Source organism: Kogia breviceps, chromosome 9 (assembly GCF_026419965.1).
Source record: "Kogia breviceps isolate mKogBre1 chromosome 9, mKogBre1 haplotype 1, whole genome shotgun sequence".
NCBI lineage: Eukaryota > Metazoa > Chordata > Mammalia > Artiodactyla > Physeteridae > Kogia > Kogia breviceps.
In genome coordinates this window covers 95,532,645-95,557,057 of record NC_081318.1, presented here as the reverse complement: position 1 = coordinate 95,557,057, position 24,413 = coordinate 95,532,645, and the positions used below count along the sequence as shown (strand labels likewise).

Genomic DNA, 24,413 nt, shown 5'->3' with positions numbered 1-24,413 from the left:
TCCTGACGATGTTCACGAGTGAAGCACAGCTGCTGAATTTTCTCATTAGTTCTCACTAGTCAGAGTTAGAAAGAAGGAGGAGCCGAGGGCGATTTCGGGACAGAGCGGATGAGGACGGTGTCCCCCGGCTATAGTCCTCTGTGGTTGAGGCAGGTATTCGCCTCACTTCTCCATTCAGTCTGGCATGTGATCGTCTGAGCAGCTGGTAGCATTTACCTCCTGTCTGTCCTAGCGAGGAAGAGAGATCCGGTGGGTGCCTTCGCTTTCCAGTAGCAAAGCTTCTGGCTTGAGGAGAGCCCTCTGCTGTCTCCCTCCACCCCTGCAAGCATCAGTGTCTCCGAGCAGTGCTGCCGGTCTGGTTCTCCGCCACCACCACCCCCGCGCCCCCGCCGCCGGCCGCGCTGTGTCACAAGGCCTGGCCCCGTCTGCTCGCCCTGTGTCCTTTGTTAAGGTGCCCACGTTGTGACCGGAGTCAGGAGACATTGTGGACAGTTGCTGTCCTTGTGTTCCTCTGTGCATTTTAGAATTTGGGAGGAAGCTCACTCTGGTGGCCAGCAGGCCAGGGAGACGCCTTCAAGTGAAACCTCCACATTATTCCCAACTCCCTCCTTTTATGTCTGCGACAGGACCTATTTCTAGCTCGCCGAGGTGGAGAAGAGCCAGTTTATGTTGTTAACACCATAACAGACGGTCTCTGACACGGTTCATAGGTGCCTAGAAAGAAACCTTAGAGACTGTGCTGACCAAGCCCTTGTTTTCTGGCTGAATTTGAGGTCAGGGAAGGGGAGCCATAGCTAGACAGTTCCTGAACCAGAGCAGGGTCTCGTGGCTCCCAGCCGGGACTCTGCCTCCAGGTCTGCATTGCTGCTGACTCACATGCAGAAAACTGGCCCCGCCCTGCGGTGTGACCTCCGTCCCCTAAGTGGGATGCAGCCCCGTCCCTGGCCCCTCCGTGGCTGTGCTGATCACTGACTCCTGGTCAAGTGGATGGCAGCCGAGGATCTCTGCAGCCTGTGCTGCCTCCTGCTGGTGAGGCTAAGTATGGTTTGTAGGCAAGAGGGACATGCTGTGATAAGACAAGTGAGGCAACAGAGGTCTCTCCTGGGGCATGAAGCTTGATTCGTTGGCCGTTTTTTTTTTTTTTTTTTCATGCATAATTATCCGATGTCAATGGTTGTAAGATTGCCCGTCATTATTGTTTGATTCTGGATTCTGGGGTGCTTAATTGCTTTAACTTCACTGGCTGAGAACAGAAATACTGTCTTTGAGAATAAAACCATTCTTCTTATAGCTAAAGATTTTTTAAAATATACATTAGTCTAGAATTAAAAGAATCAGAGTTTTATCAGGTAGAGCCCATCCATATTATAGATGGGAGAAATGAGACCCAGAGAAATTTAATAAGTTATGGTTATTAAGTCAGTATCAATACAAGTCTTCTGACTTAGTTCGTTTCTACCATTTAGTTGGACTTTCCTGTGAGCTAGGCCTTGTATTTGTGAGTTTTCCATACTACATTATTTCTAATTCTTACCATATTTCTGTCTAATGGATATGTTCCCCCTTTTATAGATATGAAAGTGGAAGCTCAGGCACCCTGAGGACCTTGCCTAGTGGATGAGTGATTGAGCGGTGGTCTGAATCCCACGGTTATGAGTTAACCGTGCTCCGCGCTGTCTCTTAACTGTTTCCTTTAAGATTTGCGTTATCTTAATTAATTTATCCCGGTGATAGTCTGTTCCTTATGTTCATTGTCAGACACAAGCTGTGCTTCTTGAGGAAGGTTAACCCAGTTGAGGGCAACAGCCAGTATTAAAAATCTGGAACCTTAAATTCTTACTGAGAACACTTTGCTCCTCTCAAGTGCCTCATTGTCGTTGGAATTCATTTAACACCTTTGGATACTGGATCGCATTAACTCTTACCTGAGTAGCTCCTCACACAGTAAAACAACCTAAGAACTAAGGTGGAAAGTTAGGAGCAACTTGTGCATGGGTGGTGGTGAAAAGATATTTTTGGAAAGATGCTGACATTTTAACTTTGAGTTAATATTTGATGATTGAAATGAAGTTTCAGTTGGAATAATTTAAAACAGTTTGAAGTTTCTAAAAACTCTTAATTCCTTTTACTTCCCGCAGGCTGGAAGTCATCAGTGTGCCTGTCCAATAATTTCTTGTACTTCTCATAATTTCTCTTGTTATTCAGATACAAAAACTCCACACGATATTTCAGTTTGTTCAAAGAAGACACGTGAATGCCCGCGAATAACATACAGGCTCATTGGTTTGTGTTCCCTTCAGGATTATAACCTTATTCTCTATGGAAATATATAGTGATATCTTTCTTCCTATGGGTTCTTTGACATTTTAAACATAATTTAAACATATTCTAATCGAAGTATTATCTAAAACATTCAATATTAATTCTAAGGTAAAAAGTCAAGGCCCAGTGGAGACAGGGAACTTCTACTGTTACGTGTCAAACATCTAGAAGGGTGTATGGTCTGTTACAGGAACTCGACTGTTGTTCAGTCAGTGAAGTCATGTAGAAGTATTTCCAAGGAAAGGTTTTTTTAGATATGTGTGGGGATTTTCATCTTGTTTAAGAGACAGGTCTCCCTTTCATTTTCTTCTGAAACCTCTTTCCCTTGACTTACTAATGTTCTGTCATCTGTTAAGCTTGTTTAGCCAGGAACGGGAGCATTGGGTTTTTCGCTGAGAACTTTGTCAGAGCTGATTTGATATTACATATCTTCTGCTCGTCTTTTTCTCACTTCCTTGTCTAGTGTCGTCAAGGCCCCTAAATGACTTACAATGTTTGAATGAGGATGTTTATCAAATGTTAACGTTTATTGAGCTTGTAGAGTTTCTGATGTATGGGAACATGAACTGTATTTTTAAAATATTTGTTTCCTTATGGAAATAATTGAAACAATTTCCCTCTAATGGAAATAATTCCAGAAAAGCTTTGGCCTTGCATTTAGGTCACCATACTCTGTGATTTTTGTGATATATGTGATATGTATATGATATATATAATAAGTACATGAGTATCTTGGCTTTGCATTTTCTTTTAGTTCAGTGCTATAGTGTTGCCTGGATACCAGGGCTATTTAATCCTCCTTTCCTGCAATATTAAAAATGTACACACATCATTAGCCATTATGGGAATGCAGATCAATGAGATACACACTTCACACCCAGCAGGGTGACTAAAATAAAAAGACAAGTATTAGCCATGATGAAAAATTTGGAATCCTCGCACGTTGCTGATTGGAGTGTAAAATGGTGCAGCCATAGTATAAAACAGTTTGGCAGCTCCTTGAAAGGCTAAATATAGAGCTACCGTATGACCCAACAACTGCACTCCTAGGCACATACCCAAGAAAAATAAAAACATATGTCCACACAAAAACTTGTACATGAATGTTCATAGCAATATGATTTACAATAGCCATAAAATGGAAGCAACTCAAATATTCATCAAGTGAATGAAACGTGGTATTTTCAATGGAGTATTATGTGGCATTTAAAGAAATGAGGTATTGATACATGCTGCCCTTGGATGAACCTTGAAAGTACTGTGCCAGTTACAAAAGACCACTCTGTATCATTCCACTTATATAAAATGTCCAAACCCAGCAAAGTAGATTAGCAGTTGCCTAGGGCTGGAGGAGTTGGGAGGAGTGGGGGGAGTGACAGCTGATGGGTGTGCAGTGTTTCTTCTTTGTCTGATGAAAATGTTCTAAATTAGATAGTGGTGAGGGCTCTACATCTAGAAACCATTGAATGGTACCCTTAAAAGGGTGAATTGTGTGACATGTAAATTATATCTCACTGAAGTTGTTATTTAAAAGAGTATATGTATAGATGCATTTGCTTCCATGAGCATAAATTGTCTCCAGGATGATACACATTGCTTGCTTCTGGGAAAGAGCTAGGTTCCTATGGGGGCCGGGGTGGGAGGAAGATTTTTACTAAAACCCTTTGTATCCATTGTATTTTGTGCCCTGTAATGATTTTTAACTATTTTACAAACATGTTAAAAAAAAGGTATTGATAAGTCATCTCCTCTCTTGATTTCCTGTGATCAGGTCCTTCAGGGGTTAGATTATCTACACAGTAAGTGCAAGATCATTCACACCGACATAAAGCCGGAGAACATCTTGATGTGCGTGGACGACGCCTACGTGAGAAGGATGGCCGCCGAGGCCACCGAGTGGCAGAAAGCGGGCGCCCCTCCGCCTTCGGGGTCTGCAGGTGAGGGGCTGAGCCAGCCTTGCTCGGTCTGTGCGGGGCACCGGGAGCCTGCCTGGTTGTGCACTGGGGGCAGTCGAGTCGGATGTGTATGTCTTAGGGGCTTTTGTAAGAGCCTGATGACTAGAAGTAGCTAGACCTTCTTCTTGAGCAGGAAGATGCCCCAGTTAAGTTGAACTTTCATATTTGAATTACTTTGCCCTCCCTTAAAAGGTCGTTGAATTCTTACCTGCTGCTTCATCTCCTTGGAACACTGTCCTGTGTTGCCCGCTTCTCTGCAGAGAAGTGTCTGTTATAGCAAGAGGTCTCAGGTAGCCGACGTTCAGGTGTCAGGGTGCTTCCTTGACTGCAGCGAGCATAGCTACATCAATCTGAGTCTAGCTGGTGGATTTAGAGTTAGTTTCAAAAGACTTCAGCGTGGGAGAAGACCAGCTGACTTGAGTATTGGTGTATGTAGTTTTATTTCTGGTTTTTGCAGTGTCGTGTTGGCAGGTGAGGTGGGGACGGTGCTGTCACCTCCCTTCACGTGCTGTGTGCCCTAGTGCGTTGTCGGGCAGGCACGAGGACTGCAGGGCAAAAGCCCTCTGTCTGCCTGGGGCTCTTGGGACATGCACCACTTCTGAATCTCGTTTTCTAACATCAGGGTGTTTTTTACATCACGGAACCATAGTCTATCAAGCTTCTGACACTGGCCAAGTCTGTTCATGTGATTTCTAGAATATTTGCCGCACTATTGGACTTAACTTTAGTAGTATAAACTTGTGAAATAGTTTTCAAACGTAGTCGTGTAAGTGAATTGTTCATTTCATTGTCTTTAAACAAATTTGGTTGGATGACTCTTCTCCATTTTCTTGTCAGTCAGTGCTCTGGGACTGTCTGTTCATGAAATGAATACATATTTAATTTTAGATAAGTAAGAGAAATGACTCCATATGAACCGCTATGGCTTTGCCTTTTAAGAGCCAATCATTTGTTTGAGTTGGATAAACTTTAGGTTTATCTCTGATTCAGAAGTTTTAATATTTAACAGTTGTTGAAGTTGTATAGCCATTAAAAGACAGTAGTTATTTCATTTTACAGTTCAGATTACCTACATAAAGATAAGTATCTATTTCGCTCTAAATGTTCATTTTATTTTGTTTTGTTTTAGTGAGTACTGCCCCACAGCAAAAACCTGTAAGTACTTACGCATATCCTTATGTTCACCTCCATGTCAAAAGAGACTATTCATTATTGAACTTTTCGAATTGTAACATTAGTTTTTGTTTCTTTCTGCAACAATTTTTCATTAAGGATTGTTTTGGGGGAATTGGTTGTGCATTTTTTTGTTCCCTTCTCAATCACAAATGTTGTAATGTATTTTAATGTAAAGGACAGTCATGTTTATAAATGCTGGGTATCCTTGAATATGTAAGACAATGTTTTGATAAGGTGAAGTGATTTTTAGAGTTGGGGGATAATTAGAGCTGTCCCAAATTCTGTTTTCCTTATGCACTTTCTGGAGCGTTCTTGGCTGTGTCTGGTAAAATGTGAGGTTATAGAGATAGGGGTTTTAAGTGTGATTGTTTCAAAAACACTTTATATTATTTCTGATCTGCCTCTAAGTTACCTGTTTTTCTGAAGCTGCTGTTCTGATTTTTTTACTTCCAGGTAGTAGTTAAATATGAAAGTATTATCTTTGTGGTCCTGTCAAAATGCTGGGTGTGAGCAAATGAAACAAGCAGTTTGGAATTAAATCCTACCCCAGCGGAGCTAAACCTGGCTTGGTTCCAGTCGAGCATAGCATATATAGAATCTATCTATCTATCTATCTATATATATCTTGACGGGTCATCTACAAGTTTTAAAAGATCTTTATGAACCAAAAGCTTTTGGAAGGAAATGTGCAGAACTTCAGAGTGCTGCCAGCAGCCCTCAGTTTGGAGTGGAAGTCCTAGTAGGAGAGGGAGCTGCAAGAATTATTCCACCTGGCCTGCTGAGTTCTGCTGTGGCTTGAGCAGCTTGTTTTGATTATTGATTCTGTGAAAGACTGGAGGCTCTCGTTGCCAGTACTTTCCAAGTCAGCTCACCATGATTGGAGGCAGACTGAAACCATGGCTTTTTCTTTTTTCCCTTTACTTCATGTGCTCATTTTTTTACAGTTCCTGCAGTCTTGGCTGTTGATAACAGCTCAGTGTGTGAGACCCAAAGGCAGACAGTGCTGTTGACCAACAATGAATGAAATACACCTGATTCGGCAGGCAGTTGAGTAAGACAGTTAAGGAGAGGCGACATTGTTACTTTATAGACAGGCAGCAGCAAATAAAACTTGCAAGAGGTGCTTCTTGTTTCAAGTCAAGGGTATCTCAGCATATTTAGTTCTTCTTAGAGTTTAAAGGGGAAAGACTTGATGGATTTAAGCTATATCCCTCTAAGGGCAAGACCTGGTAGTAGTCCCGTTACGTGATATTAGCACTGGTTTCTTTTTTTCTGGTTTTGCTGTAACCCTAACCGTGATGTGGATCTCATGTCTGGGCATGTGATTTTAATTGAATGCAACCTGAGAAAAACAGCCTGTGTTGGTATTTGCCACGCTGGCAGCACTTACGCTGTTGCATAGTGCTTTAAAAAGAAGCAAACTGACCTGTGGTATTTTCTTAACATGTTGTAGATAGGAAAAATATCTAAAAACAAAAAGAAAAAACTGAAAAAGAAGCAGAAAAGGCAGGCTGAGTTACTGGAAAAGCGCCTGCAGGAAATAGAAGAATTGGAGCGAGAAGCTGAAAGGAAAATAATAGAAGAAAACGTCACATCAGCTGTACCTTCCAATGAGCAAGATGATGAATACCACCCAGAGGTGAAACTAAAAACAGCAGGATTAGAGGAGGCAGCCGAGGGTGAGACTGCGAATAACAACGGTCAGTGGAATCTGGAGACAGGGCTGGAGACGGGGCTGCCTAGGAGCCCAGGAGCTCCCACAGTAGGGACCTGCCAGGTCACCGTGCATGGTGACTTGGTGCTGCGCTGATGCTTCAGACAGGAGGGTGGTTCTCTCCAAGGCCTTATTGGAGACCGTGGGGAGTTGTCTGGTACTTGCTTTGTAAAATGTGTGCCAGAAATATGTTAATATTTCAAAATAGTTTTTTTTTTTTTTTTTTTAATGTCAGACGTCTGAGAAACAACCATGTCTTTATCATGCTAATGATTGGCCTTCATTTTGTAATTAAGCTTTTACTTAAGAGTAATGTACCCTCAGACCTTTTCTGAAGATTATAGAGGAGAGGGTAGAAATGGAAGTACAGCTCCATTTATGCCCATTTTCCCTAAGAGCTAACTTTTTCTTCTAAGAGTAGGCCATTTATTTAATAAATGAAAAATAAGATTTAGAGTACCTAAAGATTTTACCCTGAGAGCCAAGAGGTATCTGCTCTGTAGCACATGAAGTTAGCACATTCAAATTTGTCTCTTGTTGGAGGAGATAAGCGCCTACTGCACTCTGTTAAGGAGAGAGACAAGTTCTAATTCTTACCCTTCAACTTTTTAAGGCGAAGCTGAGGACCAGGAGGAGAAAGAAGACACTGAGAAAGAAAACACGGAGAAAGATGAAGACGACGTTGAACAGGAACTCGCGAATGTCGACCCTACTTGGATAGAATCGCCCAAAACCAATGGCCACATTGAGAATGGCCCATTCTTGCTGGAACAGCAGCTGGATGATGAGGAGGAAGATGAGGAAGATTGCCCAAACCCCGAGGCCTATAACCTCGAGGAGCCAAATGCAGAAAGCGATTACACATACAGCAGCTCCTACGAACAATTCAATGGTGAATTGCCAAATGGACGACATAAAATTCCTGAGTCCCAGTTTCCAGAGTTTTCCACATCGTTGTTCTCTGGGCCCTTAGAACCTGTGGCTTGTGGCTCTGCACTTTCTGAGGGATCCCCGCTTACCGAGCATGAGGAAAGCAGTCCATCCCATGACAGAAGCAGGACAGTTTCAGCCTCCAGCACTGGGGATTTGCCAAAAAGTAAGTGTCCCTTCCCATCAGGTGTCTGCTTTCAGTGGCCCAAGTGTCATACCCTTGGCACATGCTGTGAAGGGAATGGGCTGGAGATGGTAAAGCCGTGTATGTATGCGTTAACCGTTTTCATTTTATTTCTTTTGTACTCGTGAATAAGTTAATGTAATTTTAAATATATTATGTGCCACTAGGCTTTCTCTTTCTCTTGGCATATCAGATCCCATTTCTGAGTTTTTTTCCTTCTTCCTGTCTTTAGCTAGTGATCATACATTTGCAGAAACCTTCCAAGCCTAGCATCTTACCCCTGTAGCTTTTTAGCATGTGTAGTTTAATTCACGATTTGTACTTCCGCCTGACAGTGTTATGTTTAGTTTTTGGTTTTTTGTTTTGTTTCGTTTCTGTTCAAGGAAAAATGTGCCTGCTCTTTATTTGTAGTGAGGAGGAAGTGCCTTACTTTATTTTGGTAGCTGTTCTTGTTTGTAAGACTCTTCTTTTGACATTTTAAAGGAAGCGGTGTGGGTTAAACGTGACGATGTGTATCACACCCTGATTTTGAGGGTGAATATGCCACATGACAGATCTCTGCCTGCGGCATGCTAGGGGACTTCAGTAGGCAAACCCTGGGTGTCACACACAGTTGGCTCCCATTCTGGCCCACAGTGGAAGCGCTCAGAAACCTCCTCTCCTCCCTCTGCTGGCAAGAACGGTAACACGTGGTGAGTCAGTTGATGAGCCAGCCCTGCAAATAGCTCCAGGTGTTCTGCAGCCCCTTTGATTCCAGTAGCTGAGAGACCTGCAAAGCCTTCTCTGTTACTCGTTGGCCACAACGAGTCGTCCTAAGGATATATATAGAATTTTTAATTGGACAGACACATTCTGCTCCTGTTTACCTCTTCCCTGACCAGGGGGTTTGAAGGTGCTTAATGAAATGGCTTCAAGAGGAATGTAGCCTCATCTGAGGAAAAACCCATCTCTGTGTCTCCTTTTCTCTCATTCTGCTCCCATATCACTGCTGACACTTCCGGTTACCACGCATGTGTGTGTGTGTGTAGGCGTGTCTCCCCACCTAAACAGTTGTCCGGCACCAGTTCGGTGTCTTGCAATTGAAGTAAAGTCGGACACTACTTGGAGATAGTGTCAGATCCCAGGGTTAAGGGCTCAGTCTCACAAGACTGTGTCGGTCTCCCCCTGCACTCCCCCCACATCCATCACAAGTCCATGTTGTCACCTGTGTTTCTGAACAATCAACTGTAAATCAGAGGTTTCCGTGATGCTGCCCTGGGGTTGGATTAATTTGTTAGAGCAGCTCACGGAACTCAGGAAAACAGTTTACTTGCTAGATAATCAGTTTATCAAAAAAAGATGTAAGTCAGGGACATCCAGAAGGAGGGGATGTGTAGGGCATGGTGTATGGGGAAGGAGGGAGGCTTTCATGCTCTTTCTAGAGACACCACCCTCCCTGCAGTCTCTCACGCATTCCTTCGTATCATGGACTCATGGATTTTTTTTTTCTCTTTAATTAACACATCGAATTGTGTGTTATTGTTTACAGCTTTTTTTTGAATGCCAGGATTATCCCACGTTTGGTCTGTGTGAGCCTCCTCGGGTTGGCTCTTAAGTCCTTTTGACAGAGCACCGTTATCCTTCAGGTGCCCCCTTGCTCTTCTAGAACCATGTGCCCAGGTTCATACTTTCCCTGCCTCAGGCTGGAGTCGGCCATGCCTCCAAGTAATTTTTGCTATTGATATTTTTTACATGTTTTTTTATAATGTACATAATATATAGGAACAGTAATATGTAAAGTTTATAAATATGCATATATTGAAATGAGTGTTCAAACATCTTTTACTGATGGAGTAAACAGTGAAAAAGTTTAGTAATCTCGAGTGTAGCGTAGTCTCTTCCCCATTTATTTATTTACTTTATTTTTTAAAAATTTATTTATTTTTGGCTGAGTTGGGTCTTCGCTGCTGCACGCGGGGCCCCCCTAGTTGCCGCGAGCAGGGGCCACTCTTCGCTGCAGAGCACAGGCTCTAGGCACGCGGGCCTCAGCAGCCGCGGCACATGGGCTCAGCAGCTGTGGCTCACGGGCCCGGCCGCTCCGCAGCATGTGGGATCTTCCCGGACCGGGGCATGAACCTGTGTCCCCTGCATTGGCAGGCGGATTCTTAACCACTGTACCACCAGGGAAGTCCCCCATTTATTTTTAAGACACAATAACAAGTGTCTGTGTGAACGTGCCGTGCGTGCTTATGCTTCTGTGCCTTTGCTGATGCTTTCCCTCCGCTTGGAATGCTCCTCCTGTTTGTCTGGGCACACCTCTCTTCTTCTGTTGGGTCCTCACTGTGTTCCCTGGCAGGTCCCAGCTCTTGTTCCCCTCTTTTCCTGCTGGTCATACTTTTCTTCACTGTGTGTTCATTGTTCGTTCCCACTGTCTTCCTTGTCACTAGGATGTAAATGCTTTGAGAGTGCTGTGTATTTCTATCTTTGTATCCTCAGCATCCAACTCAGTGCTAAGATAAGCATTTATTGAATAATGAACCAACAAATTAGTGATACCTGACTGTATTCTTCCATTCTCCCACCTTTTCCCATTCACAGTCGGAATTTTATTTGTCCAAAACACATTCTGTCCCCAGCACCCTGGCTATTGTGTGAATATTGCATCAGGGAGAAAAATAGGAGGTCTTTTTTTTTCGTTGATCCTAGTCTCTTACCAAGCTGACCTTTTCATTGATCCAGTCATTTATTTGGAGGCACTTGGCTTGGGTTTGCAGCCTGGTCTTTGGATAACCGTGGACAGCCTCCCGCAGGGGAGGTGTTTTGTTTCCTCCATGGAAGGGCTATGGTCTAGAGACTGGAAGTTGGCCACCAGGTACTACAAGAACATGAGGCGAGAGAAACATCCTTTCCTGAGTTTGTGTAGATCCTTGTTGTTATAGCAGAATGTATACGTTAGGAAATAGTAGAAGAAAAGCTGGGGCCACAATGAGAAGATTGAGAAAGAACTTACATGCCAGGCTAAGGATGTGAACTTCTCCCTGGAGTAGTTTTGTAGCCACTGAAGGTTGAGAAGAGGAGCGTTCCTCTTGGGTTATTACTGCTGGAGCCGTAGCCGTATCTGGGATCAGCACATCTGAAGCACAAAGGCCCCGGAGCAGGGTGGTACCTGCAAGGTGTATGTGGAGCCCTTTCCCTCTCACCTAGTAGTGACCCGTATCAGCGGCAGTGCTTGGCTGGGCCGCTGGAGCATGACTCCACACCCCTCTCACTCCACTGTTGCCCCTAGTCTGTTCCCCGAGGAACGGTCCCCCGCCTCCCGCCCCTCACTGTGTGGCATAGCCCGCAGAGGCGCCGTCCTCTAAAGCTTACGGCCCGCGCAGTCCGGCCGCCGCGCTCTCCCGGCTGTCCTTCCCCACCCGCCTCTGTTCCCCGCTCCTTCTGCCCCTGCCACACGGGCTTCCTGCTGAGCTTTCTCAGGGGCGCGCGCCTGTCTCTGCCTCGTGGCGCTTTGCACTTGCTGTCCCCTCTGCCCAGAGCTGCTCTCCTCTGTGCCTCCCTTTGTTCAGGCCTCTCCTTGAAGGTCACTTTCTCAGAAAAGACGCCCTTTCCACCCCCGCCCGTGGCCATCTCCTTCTCCACTGTGTTTTTCTTCTTAGCATATGGAGCTGCTTGACGTGGTGGGTGAATCTTTCATTGTATTTACCCCCCATATTTCCAACGAGTGCGTGAGTCTCCTAATTTGGGGTGTAGTGGCAGAGCCTTGTACGTCTTGTTGATGCTCTTCCCAGTGCCAGGGCAACATCTGGCACATAGAGGGGGCTCGGCAAATACTCACAATACCTATTTGTGGGCAAGTAGGTCAGGTTTGGGCATTAAGTCTCCTAGTTCTGCTCTTTCTTTAGGCTGCTATTAGATCTCCTGCGTATAAAGAGGGTATGCATGCCTTCCTTGTCAGGATGTTTTAAACATACAAGTGTCAGTGTGAGCCTAGCACACGACCTTGCAGATGAGTGACGATGGCTGTTTCATCGCTGAGGCCCCACTGGCTGCCATTTTACTGGTTCCTAGGATCGCCTCAGATGGAGCGAGCACAGTGTCACCCGGAGACCAGGTTATCAGAATGACTTAAGGACTCGGCCCTTCCTGAGTGAAACCTTCCCGCCTCTCTCCCTCCACTTTTCATTCCCTCCTTGGTAGAAGCAGAGAGCAGGGAAGAGCTGTGGTGGTTGCATAATAGTGCCTGAGTCATGGGAGGTGATGTGATTTCTGGGCGAAGCAAAACTCGTACGACTGCACAGAGAGTGTGACTGTCCCTGTGTTTACACGGGCCTTTTTGAGTGTTGTACTCAGGTAACCTTTTACAGATTACCTAGGCCAGGAAACCAGCACACTGGGAAAAGGAGGGCAAGCTGATTCTCTTCTACGTCCTTTGCGTTCTTAACACAGTTAAAATTTTGAGGTAGATTCCCTAGTATCGTTTGGAATGCATTGTGCGCTGGGTGACCACGCATAGACATGAACTAGGAGGAGAACAGCATGTCACCAAAGAGACTTTGTCTATTGCTCATAAACGAGGGATATTAAATACAAAGAAACCGTACAGGTGGCCCCTGAATAAACAATGGTTCAACTTTATGATGGTGCAGAAGCGAAACGCATTCTGTAGAAGCTGTGCTTCACATTTTGAATTGTGATCTTTTCCCGGGCTAGCGATACACTGCACGATCCCACCTTGTGACGCTGGGCAGCCCCCAGGCAGCCACGCGATCACGCGCGTGGACAGCTGGCACGGGTACAACCACTCGATGCCCAGACAGCCCTTCTGTCTTTCACTTTCAGTACAGGATGCAGTAAATTACATGAGATATTCAACACAGTTTATTATGCGGTAGGCTTTGTGTTAGTTGTTTTTGCCCAACTGTGGGCTAACGTAAGTGTCCCGAGTGATGTTGAAGGTACTAGGCTCAGCTATGACGTGTGGTAGGTGACGTGTAATGAAATGCATTTTGAACTTATGGTATTTTCAACTTGGGATGGGTTTTTTGGGACATAACCCCATCGTAAGTCGAGGAGGATCTGTACTGAAGCTGTGTGATGTTGTGTTTTTAAGGTGTTTTTCCTCTAGCTGAAGTGATTTGTGTGTGATGTCTTTAGAACAACGACTGGAGGAGGGTGGCGGTTTCAGATCCCCTCTTTCCACTGGAACACCCTTGACGGCAGCTCACTCAGTCAGAACCTGCCGCTTCATCCTCTTCTCCCGCCGGGCCTTTGATCTCAGTGGTTTGCGGTGCTGGAAGCCACGGCTTGGCCTCCCGTCCTCTCTGGGCCGCGGGGGCTTTGGCTCATCCCTCACTGGCCGTTTAGAAGCCCTGGCCTCAGACGGTGGTCTGGCTGGTGGCAGGCAGGTGGGAGCCCCTGGATCTGGCCAGCCAGGCGCTGTCGTAGCTCTCCTTTGTTTGGTCTTTTTTTCATTTTTATTTTTTGGCAGAGGAGGGGTGGTCCCTTCCTCTTCCTCCTTTACTGAGAACTGAACCTCAGAGTTTAAGTCATTTGCCAAAGTCTTATAACTTACAGACGTAGAAACAGATTTGAATCCAGTTCTGCAAACCTCATATTCCATTTTCTTGCCTGCCGAGTCTCCTTTATTAGATGACATGAGGGATTCATCTAGGCCATTTCCAGTGCTGGCCATCTGTCTGTTGGGTTGGCATTTTTATGTTTCTTCCAGAACTCGGTTTCCCAGCCCATTCCCTGTTCAGTGTGAACACCTTGCCTCTTTGTGTGTGTCTTTGTGCTGCTGTCCTTCTCATCGTTTCTGATTTCCTGTGTTTCTTCTCCTCGGCTCATACCTGGCCTTTGGTGAGGCCTCACTGTGGATCAGTGTCCTCATAAAGAGGGACGTGGTGTCGGGCAGATAGCAAGAAGGGAACGCGTGGGCCTGGCTGGCTTGGGTTGATCCGTAAGTCTGAGGAGCAGGTCTTGAGGGTTGAAACGTTGCCAGAGTTCTCGTGCATTTTCCGGCCCCTCCTGGGGAGCTCTGTGGGCGCCCCAGGTCCCAGGTGCGTCGCCCCCTCCCTGCCGGGCGCACGGTGCACGCAGCCTGGCCTTGCTGCCCCCCTGGAGTGCCGAGCTCCACAGCACGGGTCTGCCCAAAGGAGGGACAGTCACTCCAGCAGGGCCCACCTTCCAGTGAGCTAAAGGGTGTTTAATATTGTGCATTGAGTGGGCTCTTCTGTTTTGTCTGTGAGTGCCATTTCAGAATTACTTCTGAAATGAATGAACAGCCATGGTTACATCTCGTCTTTACCAGAAATCCCAGCTTGCCGGTCAGGGTGAGGTTTGATGGAGATGCTGAGTCACTTCAGCATTTTCTGTCTGGGCCTCACCCCATTCTTCTCCTTTGTCACTGCCCCCTGGTTAGCTGTGCTTTCTGCGGGCCTGGTCTGTGCTTGTCTGAAAAGCTTCTCTGGCCCCGCAGCCCTGAGAATCCCGGCCCCGTGCCTACTGTTGAGAATTCCTCAGGGCTCCCGGGGGTAGAGAGTGGCTTGAGTATTTGACAAGTCCGTGAGGCCGGGCCATCTCAAGAGACCTCTGTTCTGGCGCGTTCCTTTTCCACAGCTAAACCAGAATGGATTAGTCCCTGCCCTTAATCTGTCTTTGTTGATCGGCCGTCGTCTGACTCTTGGGATCTCTGTGCTTGGCCCAGGCAGAGGGAGAGGTGAGGGCTGCGGGCCCCTTAGCAAGGGATGGACACCCTCTGGGCAGCGTCCTCTCCACCCTCACGTCGAGTAATGACGCACTTCTGAGCTAGACAGGATCCGTTAGGGAACCGGCACGGCCTAATGGGGAGCAGCCAAAAGATACAGGAAGCAAGCAGGGCTGACCTGCTCGGTGGAGGATGGGGAGAAAGGCGAAAAGGGTAAGGCAGTGTCCGTGGGGGTCTCTGGGCAATTTGCTCTCTTGTGAAGTATTTTCCAGAGACGGAGACCAAGAATTTAAATTCTGTTGAGTTCAACTTACAGGATTCCAGGCCTAAATGATCACCCACCACTTTTCTAGAAAAGGAGACCGTGCCCAGCAAGCATTGTGTGCACACACGCAAAGCACTTAGCCCCGGCACTAACTGTCCTGCTGTTTGCTCACGCCAGCAAAGACCCGGGCAGCCGACCTGTTGGTGAACCCCCTGGACCCACGGAACGCAGATAAAATTAGAGTTAAAATTGCCGACCTGGGAAACGCTTGTTGGGTGGTAAGTAGAGTTTTCTTTCTAAAACATTTCGGTTGTGATCATGTATTAGAAGATGCTTTTTCTCTCGTTTAATGTCTGTGTTCCTCCACGGTAATGCAGTCTGTTCCCTTCCAGCATAAACACTTCACAGAAGACATCCAGACGCGTCAGTATAGATCCATAGAGGTTTTAATAGGAGCAGGTTACAGTACCCCTGCTGACATTTGGAGTACGGCGTGTATGGTAAGAACGGCCTTTGCCATTTTCCTCTGTGTACAGGCTCATCCTTTTAGTTCCCATGATGGGGCAGCCTCACCAGGGCCTGTGGTCTAACCTTTCTGACGGTGGGGGTTGTCCACTGAGGGGTGGGTGAGGGGAAGGTGGCTGCCTTGGGTGTCTTAAGAGACCTTCTCTGGCGTGTCCTGGTGTGTGTTTTGGTTTGGTCCTGTGAGAGACGACCTCGCGAGGCCCTCTGTAGCCCGTGGCCCCGAGACTCAGACCTCCGCTGTGGTGACAGTGACTTCAGGGAGTCCCTGTTGGCTCCTGAAAGCCTGCAGGTTGTACGCCGTTTCCCCCTCACTCAGGCTGTGGAGGAAGATGAGACAGCTGTGATTTAGGGGGAGGCTGTCTGAGCGGGTCTGACAGCCCTTATCTCCTTGCAGCAGAGAGAGGATTTCCCCACATACCAGTGTTCAGTCTCTCTCCTTCTGTTAAGCAGGGTCTAGAGACTGTTCTGGCTTACTGCTCTGGGCTGTGTCCAGCCGCGTCTGAGGCATCAGCAGCCGCCTGTACCCTGTTTGACCGAGTGTGTTCCCTTAGGCGGCTCAGCGACGGTTTTCCTCAGGGCCTCCAGATGCCTCTTGGTTCTCCAGCATGATGTAGCCATTCTTACCGCCCCTTGCGTGCATCAAAAAAGTCCGGTTGTGTCTAAGCTCTCCTCAGCCCCACCAGTGCCTCTTCTCACCTCTCCTTACCTGTGCACCGATAAGCATGAGTGGTCCCTCGTCCATAAGCCAGTTTCAGTTTCTCTCTTGGTCCTGTTTCCTGGTCAGTTTGTCACCTTCCTCTTAGTGGGCTGAGCTTTGTAGTCCTTTGTTGGAAAAGGGGATGCATGTGTCTCTTGCTTCACATGATGTTTCATGCTTTCCTCATTTTTTCTCCAAATTCTCCTCTGATATTTAAATGAAAGGGCATGGCATGTGTGTAAAGCTTGGTACTTGTCTTCTCACTAAAAAAACAATGCAGAATAAGTGTAATTGTCTGTTGTTCAAGGATTAATGTAGCACTTCTTTTGGGTGTGTCCTCTGATGCCAAAGTCGTGCTAAAACAACATGAAAAAAGTGGATGTTCTGTGTTTTTCAAGTTTGCAGCCAGTGTGGCCCAACAGAGCTAGAAGAGTGTGCGTTTCTGTTCCCGTGTTGCTCTGACGGGTAATGCCAGAGAATAATTTTAAAATTAAGTTTCTCAGTAAGTATCAAAAACTGAGCCCTTGCATTGCTAGGTATGGACCAGGAGGGTTAAAAGAATTGGTGGACCAGATGGCTTCGGGTGGGCGGGGCTGACTTCTGAATGACGGAGGTTATTAGAGTGGGAGGAGGGCAGGGGTCGGAGATCCTGGGCCAGAGGCCAGGGGGTGAGGGGTGGTAGCCACTCTGTAGTCTTTTTTCTTTTTAATAACTCTTTTTAAATTAAAAAAGAGAGAGAGAATTGGTGGACGTGTCATGGTTCCTTAGAACGCAGGGCCTGCTGTGTGGACAGGGGTGAGGCTCCCTGTGGGTGAGTTATGGGGCAGTGGGGAGGGGGCTGGGGGCTGGAAGCAGTGGGAGGCTGCGGGGGTGTTGACCCTCAGGGTGTGGTGAGCCCAGGCCCTCCTCCTCCCCAGCAGCACAGAAGGGGCTGTATCGCGGCTGCCCTCATTTACACTCTGCGGGCTCTTTCAGCTCTGAAATCCTGTGCTTCTAATTCGGGGTGTTAAATGTTGGTGATATAACCAGAAAAATAGGACAAGACCACAGATGTAGTAGGATAATGGTGGAGCTGTCAGGACAGTTGTACACCGGGCTCTCGGTCTGGCCTTCTGTGAGCTGAGGGTCTGTCCCCCCACACAGTCTCCTGTCCTGCTGAGCCTGCAGTCGCTGTGAACAGTGGCGTCAACGTCAGGAGCAGACCCCGGAGGAAAAGCGCTCACTCCATCTCCTTTGCCTCCCGCTTCCCAAGAAGTGAAGCGTAAGGTCCCTCCGTACTTCTAGGGCTGCTTAGGAAGTTCTTTTTAATCGGTTTAAGGGTGATTTTCTGGGAACGGGGGCAAGCCTTCATTCCCACCCTCCCCCCTCCCCGGAGGCCATGGCTGAGAGGTCCCCTCTTGTTCTTCGTAGAGCACCTGGTGAAGATGAGGCGTCTCTGCCTGCTCCACCCTGCTGTTGAGGTTTAAGTATGAAACAGTACGTTAAATTCATAATACCAGCTGTAGTAAAGCTCCAGATTGTTCGTGGTGGTAAAGCCCCGGGTTCTTTGTTATAAAGGGCATCCAATCTTACAGAGACGCTAGTGGAGCTGAGAGTGGTGCCTGGCAGCCGTGTTCACTGGTAAGTGCCTGTGCTGCCGGCAGGGAGGAGAGCTTTCACCGCTGGGCAGGGGCAGCGCCGTGAGGCAGAGCGGCTGGGCTTTGCCAGGTGTTGAATCTCCTTTTCTTTTCTTGCGCTTTGGAGCCCTCCAGATGTAAGTGTGCGTGATCTCAACATGGCGTGTGGCCCCGGCACTGCTCGCCCTGCGCTTGTGTTTCAGAGTCCCTGAATAGGCGTCTTCGCGTGGGCTCCACGGTGAGCCTCAGTCAGCTCTGTAGAGACGAGAAAAGCCAGTCTGACCCATTTCACCAAACTTCTCGGCAGTGGTCACATCACAGAAGGCATACGTGACCTTATTTATTCAGAATGGGATACTTGACGTGGGGCGCTGGCATTTCAGGAAGGGGGGCTATTGGTCTCCCCAGAGCCTTGAGGACGGAGGATGGTCCAAGGGAAAGCCCTCTGAGGGGATTGGGCCGAGTACAGAGTTCCCAAGTATTAAAAATAAACAATAATAATAGAGGTTATATTGAGAGTAACAGAGGTTATATTGAGAGTAACTTAATGAGTTGAAGGCAATAATTTTTCATGGTTTCATAGTTGCCAGCATAAAAGCAAGCTGTCAGGTATAGAGGCTGATGTTTTCATTGTGATGTGTGTTTACCCTGCCTGCTGTCTGTGTCCTAGTTGTTAAGAAAAATCTCATCATGCTTCAGAGAATCAGGACCCGATAACATGACGGGGGAGCCTTCATCTTGCCTCTTCCTTTTTTCTTTTAAACCGTTGCATTGATAGGCTTCTTCAACTTGTGTGTCCGTGGAAATACACGGGTGCTAATCACAATGGTCGTCTTTCAAAGAACACCCAGTGGACATGTCTTAGTGCTAGGCTGTCAGAAGTACATACAGCCAGATTGAAGTGGTTTTGAACGTTCATTAGAAGAGTGAGGGAGGCCCCGAGGACGGTCAAGAGCAGCTGGAGCTCTCCTTTGGCTAGATCATGCGACTTCTGGGGTCTGCTTTCTCCATTAGGGTTTCACCCTTGTCTCTTGGCTTGTGCCCCAGATGAGAAAGATGCTTCTGGCCGTTCAGTGTGTGTCATCCACTTGTTCCCCATGGACCAGTGGCCAAATGTGAGGTGTTTCACCCTGATCTGGGATTGACCCTAGTATCTTTATTGTTTGTTGGGTGGAGCCAGGGAGGCCCTTCGGCGCCTGGACGACCGGCCACCTGACATACTCGGTGCTGAGACTGGGCACGTCAGGCCCAGGTCTAGTTCAGGGCAGGGGTCCCGAGCTGTGAACTAGGCAACAGGCTTGGCACCCCACCTCCCTCCTTTCTTAAAAAAGAAAAATACAAGGTGAAGCGATGTGGTCCTGGGCTAAGTGCGCCCTCCTGGGTTTGTGAGAGGGGCCCCGCCCCAGGCAGACGAGACTTCCCCTGCGGGTGCCCGCTCACACCCTGTGGCCCTGTGATCCTCGAGGGAAGCGGAGAGGGCGGGCTGGTGCGCCGCAGGCTCATCGAGGCTCCCGTGGGGAGGGCGGTACCTTGAGAGGAGCGGGCGGTGCCCCACAGGCTTCGGTGAAGCGGGGACGGCCCCTGAGAGCCTCCAGAACAGGGAGATCTAAGCACAGGAGAAGTAAGTATGGGAAAAACCAAACACGGGATTTAGCTTGTTCTTTTTAAAACTTCTTTTAAATTCTCATTTAAAACGTGTTTTTTAGAAAACATGGTATTTGATCAACAGAGCGATAGCAGCTGTCATTTTCATGTATTGTCAGCAAGTTCAAGCTCATAGTCCTGAGTTGATTCTGTGAACAAAGGAAGTGGGCTCAGGGGCAGCAATGGGAAAGCAGTGCCCCTCCCGTTCCCTCCCGGCCCCAGCACCCTGGTGGGAACAGCCCTGCAACCAGGAAGCCGCTCTCCTGGCTGCCCTCGGGTGGGCGGGCTGCACGGGGGTCTGGTTCCTCCTGGCCCCGGGGGACAGAGCAAGAGGGGCTTCTTCGGTTCTAGAATGTCCTTTGGTTGAGTCAGAAGTGAATGAAGTGATGATGAGTTGCTGAAAGGAGCCCCCAGTTGCTAAGACGTGAAGGTCTTTGCTTCAGGGGAGCAGCCGCAGCCGTGGTCTGGGGCCAGGTTAGCCTGCAGGTTGCAGCTGGGGTCTGGGGTCCGACAGACCTGGACCTTAGACTGAGCCCGCATTCTGCCGTTCAGGTTAGAGTGCAGTGCGCCGGCCACGCCCGCACACGGCTGCTTCCTGCACAGTGAAGCAGAGGTACAAGAATATTTCTGAAGCTTCTTTGAACTTTTGGGAAGAAGAGAAAGCCTGGTGTTGAGCCCTTTCAGGAGGCTCTTTGGTTTGATTCAGATGCTCATAAAAATGTAGGTCTCTTGTACCAGAAAAAGTTGCTGGCCTGCCTGAGGCCCGTCTCTCTGAAGCGCTTAGCGTGTCATCTGTTGTATCCTAGGCATTTGAGCTGGCAACGGGAGATTATCTGTTTGAACCGCATTCTGGGGAAGACTATTCCAGAGACGAAGGTGAGTACTGCTGCCTGCTGAGAGTCCTGAACTTCTGGAGAAGATTGTCTTTTTGCAGCGAAATAGAGCCGTGTTTTCGTTTTCAAGCACCAAATTCAGATGCTCTCCCTTTGAGCCTGAAGCCCCCTCAGCTGCAGTGACTGGGCAGAGCCTCCTGGCACCCGCAATGCTTTGGAGAGCCCTCGGGCCTCAGCCCGCCCCCGCAGACCTGAGCCCAGCCGGCCGGGAGAGGACAGGCGGGACAGACCCGGAGCCTCTCCGTGGACCTTTTGTCCACTGATCTGCTGCCCACTTCTCTGTCCTGTTGGGGGCTGAATTGAAAACCAGGGAACTCTGGCTTGAATTCCCATCTGCAGACCTGACCATCTCCATGCTTATTTGCTTGCGATGCTGGGGTAGCCTAGGGTGAGCTGGCATCAGTCACCGTTAATGCTCCAGATGGGGCCTGAGGCCTGCCAGTCCCAGAAGCCTCTGCGTGGATGTGCTGCACACATTGTTGATTTGATTCTATCTCTGATTTTTTACTAATTTCAATTTTCCCCTCTTCTTTTATCCCATCCTTCCCTTTGCCCCTCCCATTCCCGTATCCTTTTTTTTCTCTCCTCCATAGACCACATAGCCCACATCATAGAGCTGCTAGGCAGTATCCCAAGGCACTTTGCTCTGTCTGGAAAATATTCTCGGGAATTCTTCAATCGCAGAGGTAGTACCTCTTCTTTTTGAAAAGCGCCACGATGCAGACAGAAATGGAATAGCAGCTGCTGATTGTAGCATTAATGGTGACAAAGGCCTTTCTCCTAAATTCCAAAAGCAACCCAGCAGAATTCCTGTGCTGACTTCAGAGTTGAGAAGGAGCCCCTGCTTGGCCCCGTCCTGCGGTCACCCTGTGCATCAGCTCCTCTGCGGTGCCTTGAATCTGGCCACTCGGGCAGAGCCTGTGCTCTGGTTGTTGATGCTGCACTCTGTTTCTGTCTGCGCGGGCGATGGCAGTGTCTGCATGCAGTGTACTGATTAAATTGTCGTGTGTTTCTGTTTTGCTGGCAATGTTTCCCAATGCAGATCACATAGCATTGATCATTGAACTGCTGGGGAAAGTCCCTCGAAAATACGCTATGTTGGGGAAATATTCCAAGGAGTTTTTCACCAGAAAAGGTAACGGTATTTATGCAACACTAATTTTCAGCATAACCCTCTCCCAAAGGAGAAGTTGTGCGTTCGCGTTTGGGCAGTGGAGAAAGATCTGGACTTAACCGCTGGGGGAGTCTGCTGAAGACGGCCCTCAAGAAATAAAGAATCATCTGATATCTGTGGAATAAGAATTTTGTAAGAGAACAGTCTTCTGAAAATCCTTTGACCACCTCCACACCTCTCCTTTACGCTAAGCACCAATTCATGTATTCAAGTATTGGTAAAAGAGTTTAAATGATTTTTTAGAAAGCAGCTAGGCTTACCTTTCCATTTTCCACATTGTTCCTGGAACCAGAGTGTTTTTGCAGTGGAGCAGAGGTGGCCTAGAGACTGGACTTAATGACTGTCCATCTGCGTCCTGTTTCACGTGTCTGAACTGTTTCTGTAGGGGTGTGGGCCTGTGAAGTCCTGTGTGCCTCACATTCTTATAAGTCAGACGCTCTTCTCCCAGTGCATTACCTCACACTGTACTTGTAGGTGACTTATTTTAATATTGCAGTTCTCGTTGATCTTCCTTGGCATGACCTAGAACAACTCTCTTTGCCCTGTGTAGTCCCTAGTTAGTGATCAGTTTTTTAAAAACGCCCCAAAGCCTCGGGGAATTTATTTTTACAGAGCCCTTCCCCGGTGCCATAGTCTTTGACGTGAGCATAGGTAGTCCTCTTAACTCGTGTTTTTCCAGCTTTGATTTGGAGGTGGGGGAGTGGTGCAATTCCCGTTAAAAAAGAACTGTTTAAAGTTGATGTGAGCGGGACATGGAGTTTCTAGAAATTTCTGCAAGTACTAGATACCCTATCTCCCCTGCTTTAGCCAAATGTGGAAAACCAGTTTGACGTTTTACTTTCCTGTGAGATAAGGAATTCTTGTAGAGCAATAACCTTTTATGATATACTTTGGTGACGTTCAGCTAACCAGTCCTGTCTTACCCCTTAAATTCCATCTCCCCGTGAATGCATGAGGCCTGAGAGCGAACCATGCCAAGACAGTGGTTTCTCGCTCACATACTCTCGAGAGCGTTGACCACAACTCTGAGGTTTTTGGGGAACGCCCTGTGGGTAGCCTGTGAAATATGTAACTGGATGCAATATCTTGTTATTTCCTTTTTAAAGCTCATCAGAGGGGAAAAAAAATTGTCGAGGAAAAATGTTCTTCGGACACTTATTAATTTTTGTTCTGAGACTCTGGTCTTCGAGTCTGGGTCACTTAAGCAGGTACAGGGGTTCCCCCGCCACACCCAGACTCTCACGCAGCCTCAAGTCGTGCTCAGTGGCACAGCTGGGGCTGGAGCGTGCTGGGGGGCCGGGCATGGCGCGTCGTGTCGTCTCCGAGGCCGTCAGCGGGGGTGACTTCCAGCGAGCGCGTCCTTGATACAAGGAGGCGTGAGAGGATGTCTGCACCACGCGGCGCATTAGGAACTGTTTCCGTTATTGCTAAAGCAGAGTTATAAACAGGATAGTGCTGTGCGCCTTGTGAACTGGACAGCAGTATGACTGAGAGAGTGGGCTGTTTCCTAGCAAATTTCCAGAAAATGTTATTTGAACATAGTCGAAGCAAGGGAAAGCTCTGGATTATTTTGGCCTGGGATGGTGTGGCCTGGGGAGTCGTGTTTATTTTAATCAAAGCAGACTCCTTCTTCCACATTTCAGAGTGTTTTCAGAGCCCAAGGGAGATGGCCTGGGCCTCAGGAGGACTTGGCTGGTAGATGACCTGCCCCCGGCTGTAGCTTTCACCACTGTCAGGTGGGGAGGGCAGCCAGGAGCGGGCAGCCTGATCTGTCGGGCAAGTAGCGGAATTGGCCTGCGGGTGCCCTGGAGGGGAAGGGAAGAGGGCCTAGGAGGGCTCTGGACCACAGCCCCGATCCTCGAGCAGAGTGCGCGGTGGGGCCTCACTCCTCACCTCGGGCGTCGGGCGTGGTGAGGACCGACGGCCAGCAAAGGCACACAGGATCGTTCCTTTCATCGTGAGGCCGCTGCTGCCCGTGCCTCTGTAGCGAGGAGGCTGTTTCCGGTGGCTGGGCTCTGCCGTCTCTTCTGTTGTCTGTGGGTGAGGAACCAGTACTGTGCACGGTGGGGAAGACGTTGAAGAGGAACAAGGGGCGGTGGGGGGCCCTGAGTGGTGAGAAAAAGAAGTCAGGCAAATGATTTGAAGGTGCCCCTGCCAGCGGCCTGTGGTCAGGTTTGCTCGTGGAGATGGCTGCTCTGCGACTCTTCCTCCGGTTAGGCTTTGCCCCTGGTCTGAGCTGCAGGGACTGGGGGCGACACCCGCTGAGTCCCAGCCGAGAGCCGGCCGTGGGCCTGGAGCCCTCTCCACAGCCCACCTGTGGGGCTCCTTCAGCGGACTTGAGCCGCACCTGGGGGGCCGATGTTGGCGAGTGCTTGGTTCCAGCGCACAGCCCTCCGTCCTGGGTGCCTCGTGCTGGAGGGCGGCGTTCACACTGGCCTTTCCATAAGCGCCCAGATGGCGGGATAAAGTGCTTGCACGGGGCCTTGCTGTTCCGTCATCACACTGTTACATACGTGTGCTGTAGGAGTTGTGTGTGGGGGCTCTTTTGTGAGGAGCTTGTTTGAAGGTGGCCTGTGGAATTGAAGTGCATCTTGCATCCTTGGTAGAGACAGGCCGACGACACGTGGACTTGT

The 24,413-nt window shown here is 48.2% G+C and overlaps 1 protein-coding gene across 11 annotated transcripts in view; it reads left to right on the top strand.

Moving 5' to 3' along the window:
* SRPK2 (SRSF protein kinase 2) overlaps nt 1-24,413 on the top strand; it is a 227,021-nt gene that overhangs the window by 190,859 nt on the left and 11,749 nt on the right. For 4 of the 11 annotated variants that reach the window (XM_067042808.1, XM_067042813.1, XM_067042815.1 and 1 more), the window contains 8 exons: nt 4,094-4,259; nt 5,407-5,432; nt 6,907-7,153; nt 7,781-8,263; nt 15,409-15,509; nt 15,624-15,731; nt 20,520-20,589; nt 21,200-21,292. In XM_067042808.1, the coding sequence (XP_066898909.1) occupies nt 4,094-4,259; nt 5,407-5,432; nt 6,907-7,153; nt 7,781-8,263; nt 15,409-15,509; nt 15,624-15,731; nt 20,520-20,589; nt 21,200-21,292 (1,294 nt within the window). Of the gene's footprint in view, nt 1-4,093; nt 4,260-5,406; nt 5,433-6,906; nt 7,154-7,780; nt 8,264-15,408; nt 15,510-15,623; nt 15,732-20,519; nt 20,590-21,199; nt 21,293-21,648; nt 21,742-24,413 lie in introns of all 11 variants that reach the window. The other 7 variants (XM_067042814.1, XM_067042810.1, XM_067042817.1 and 4 more) reach the window with 4 other exon arrangements.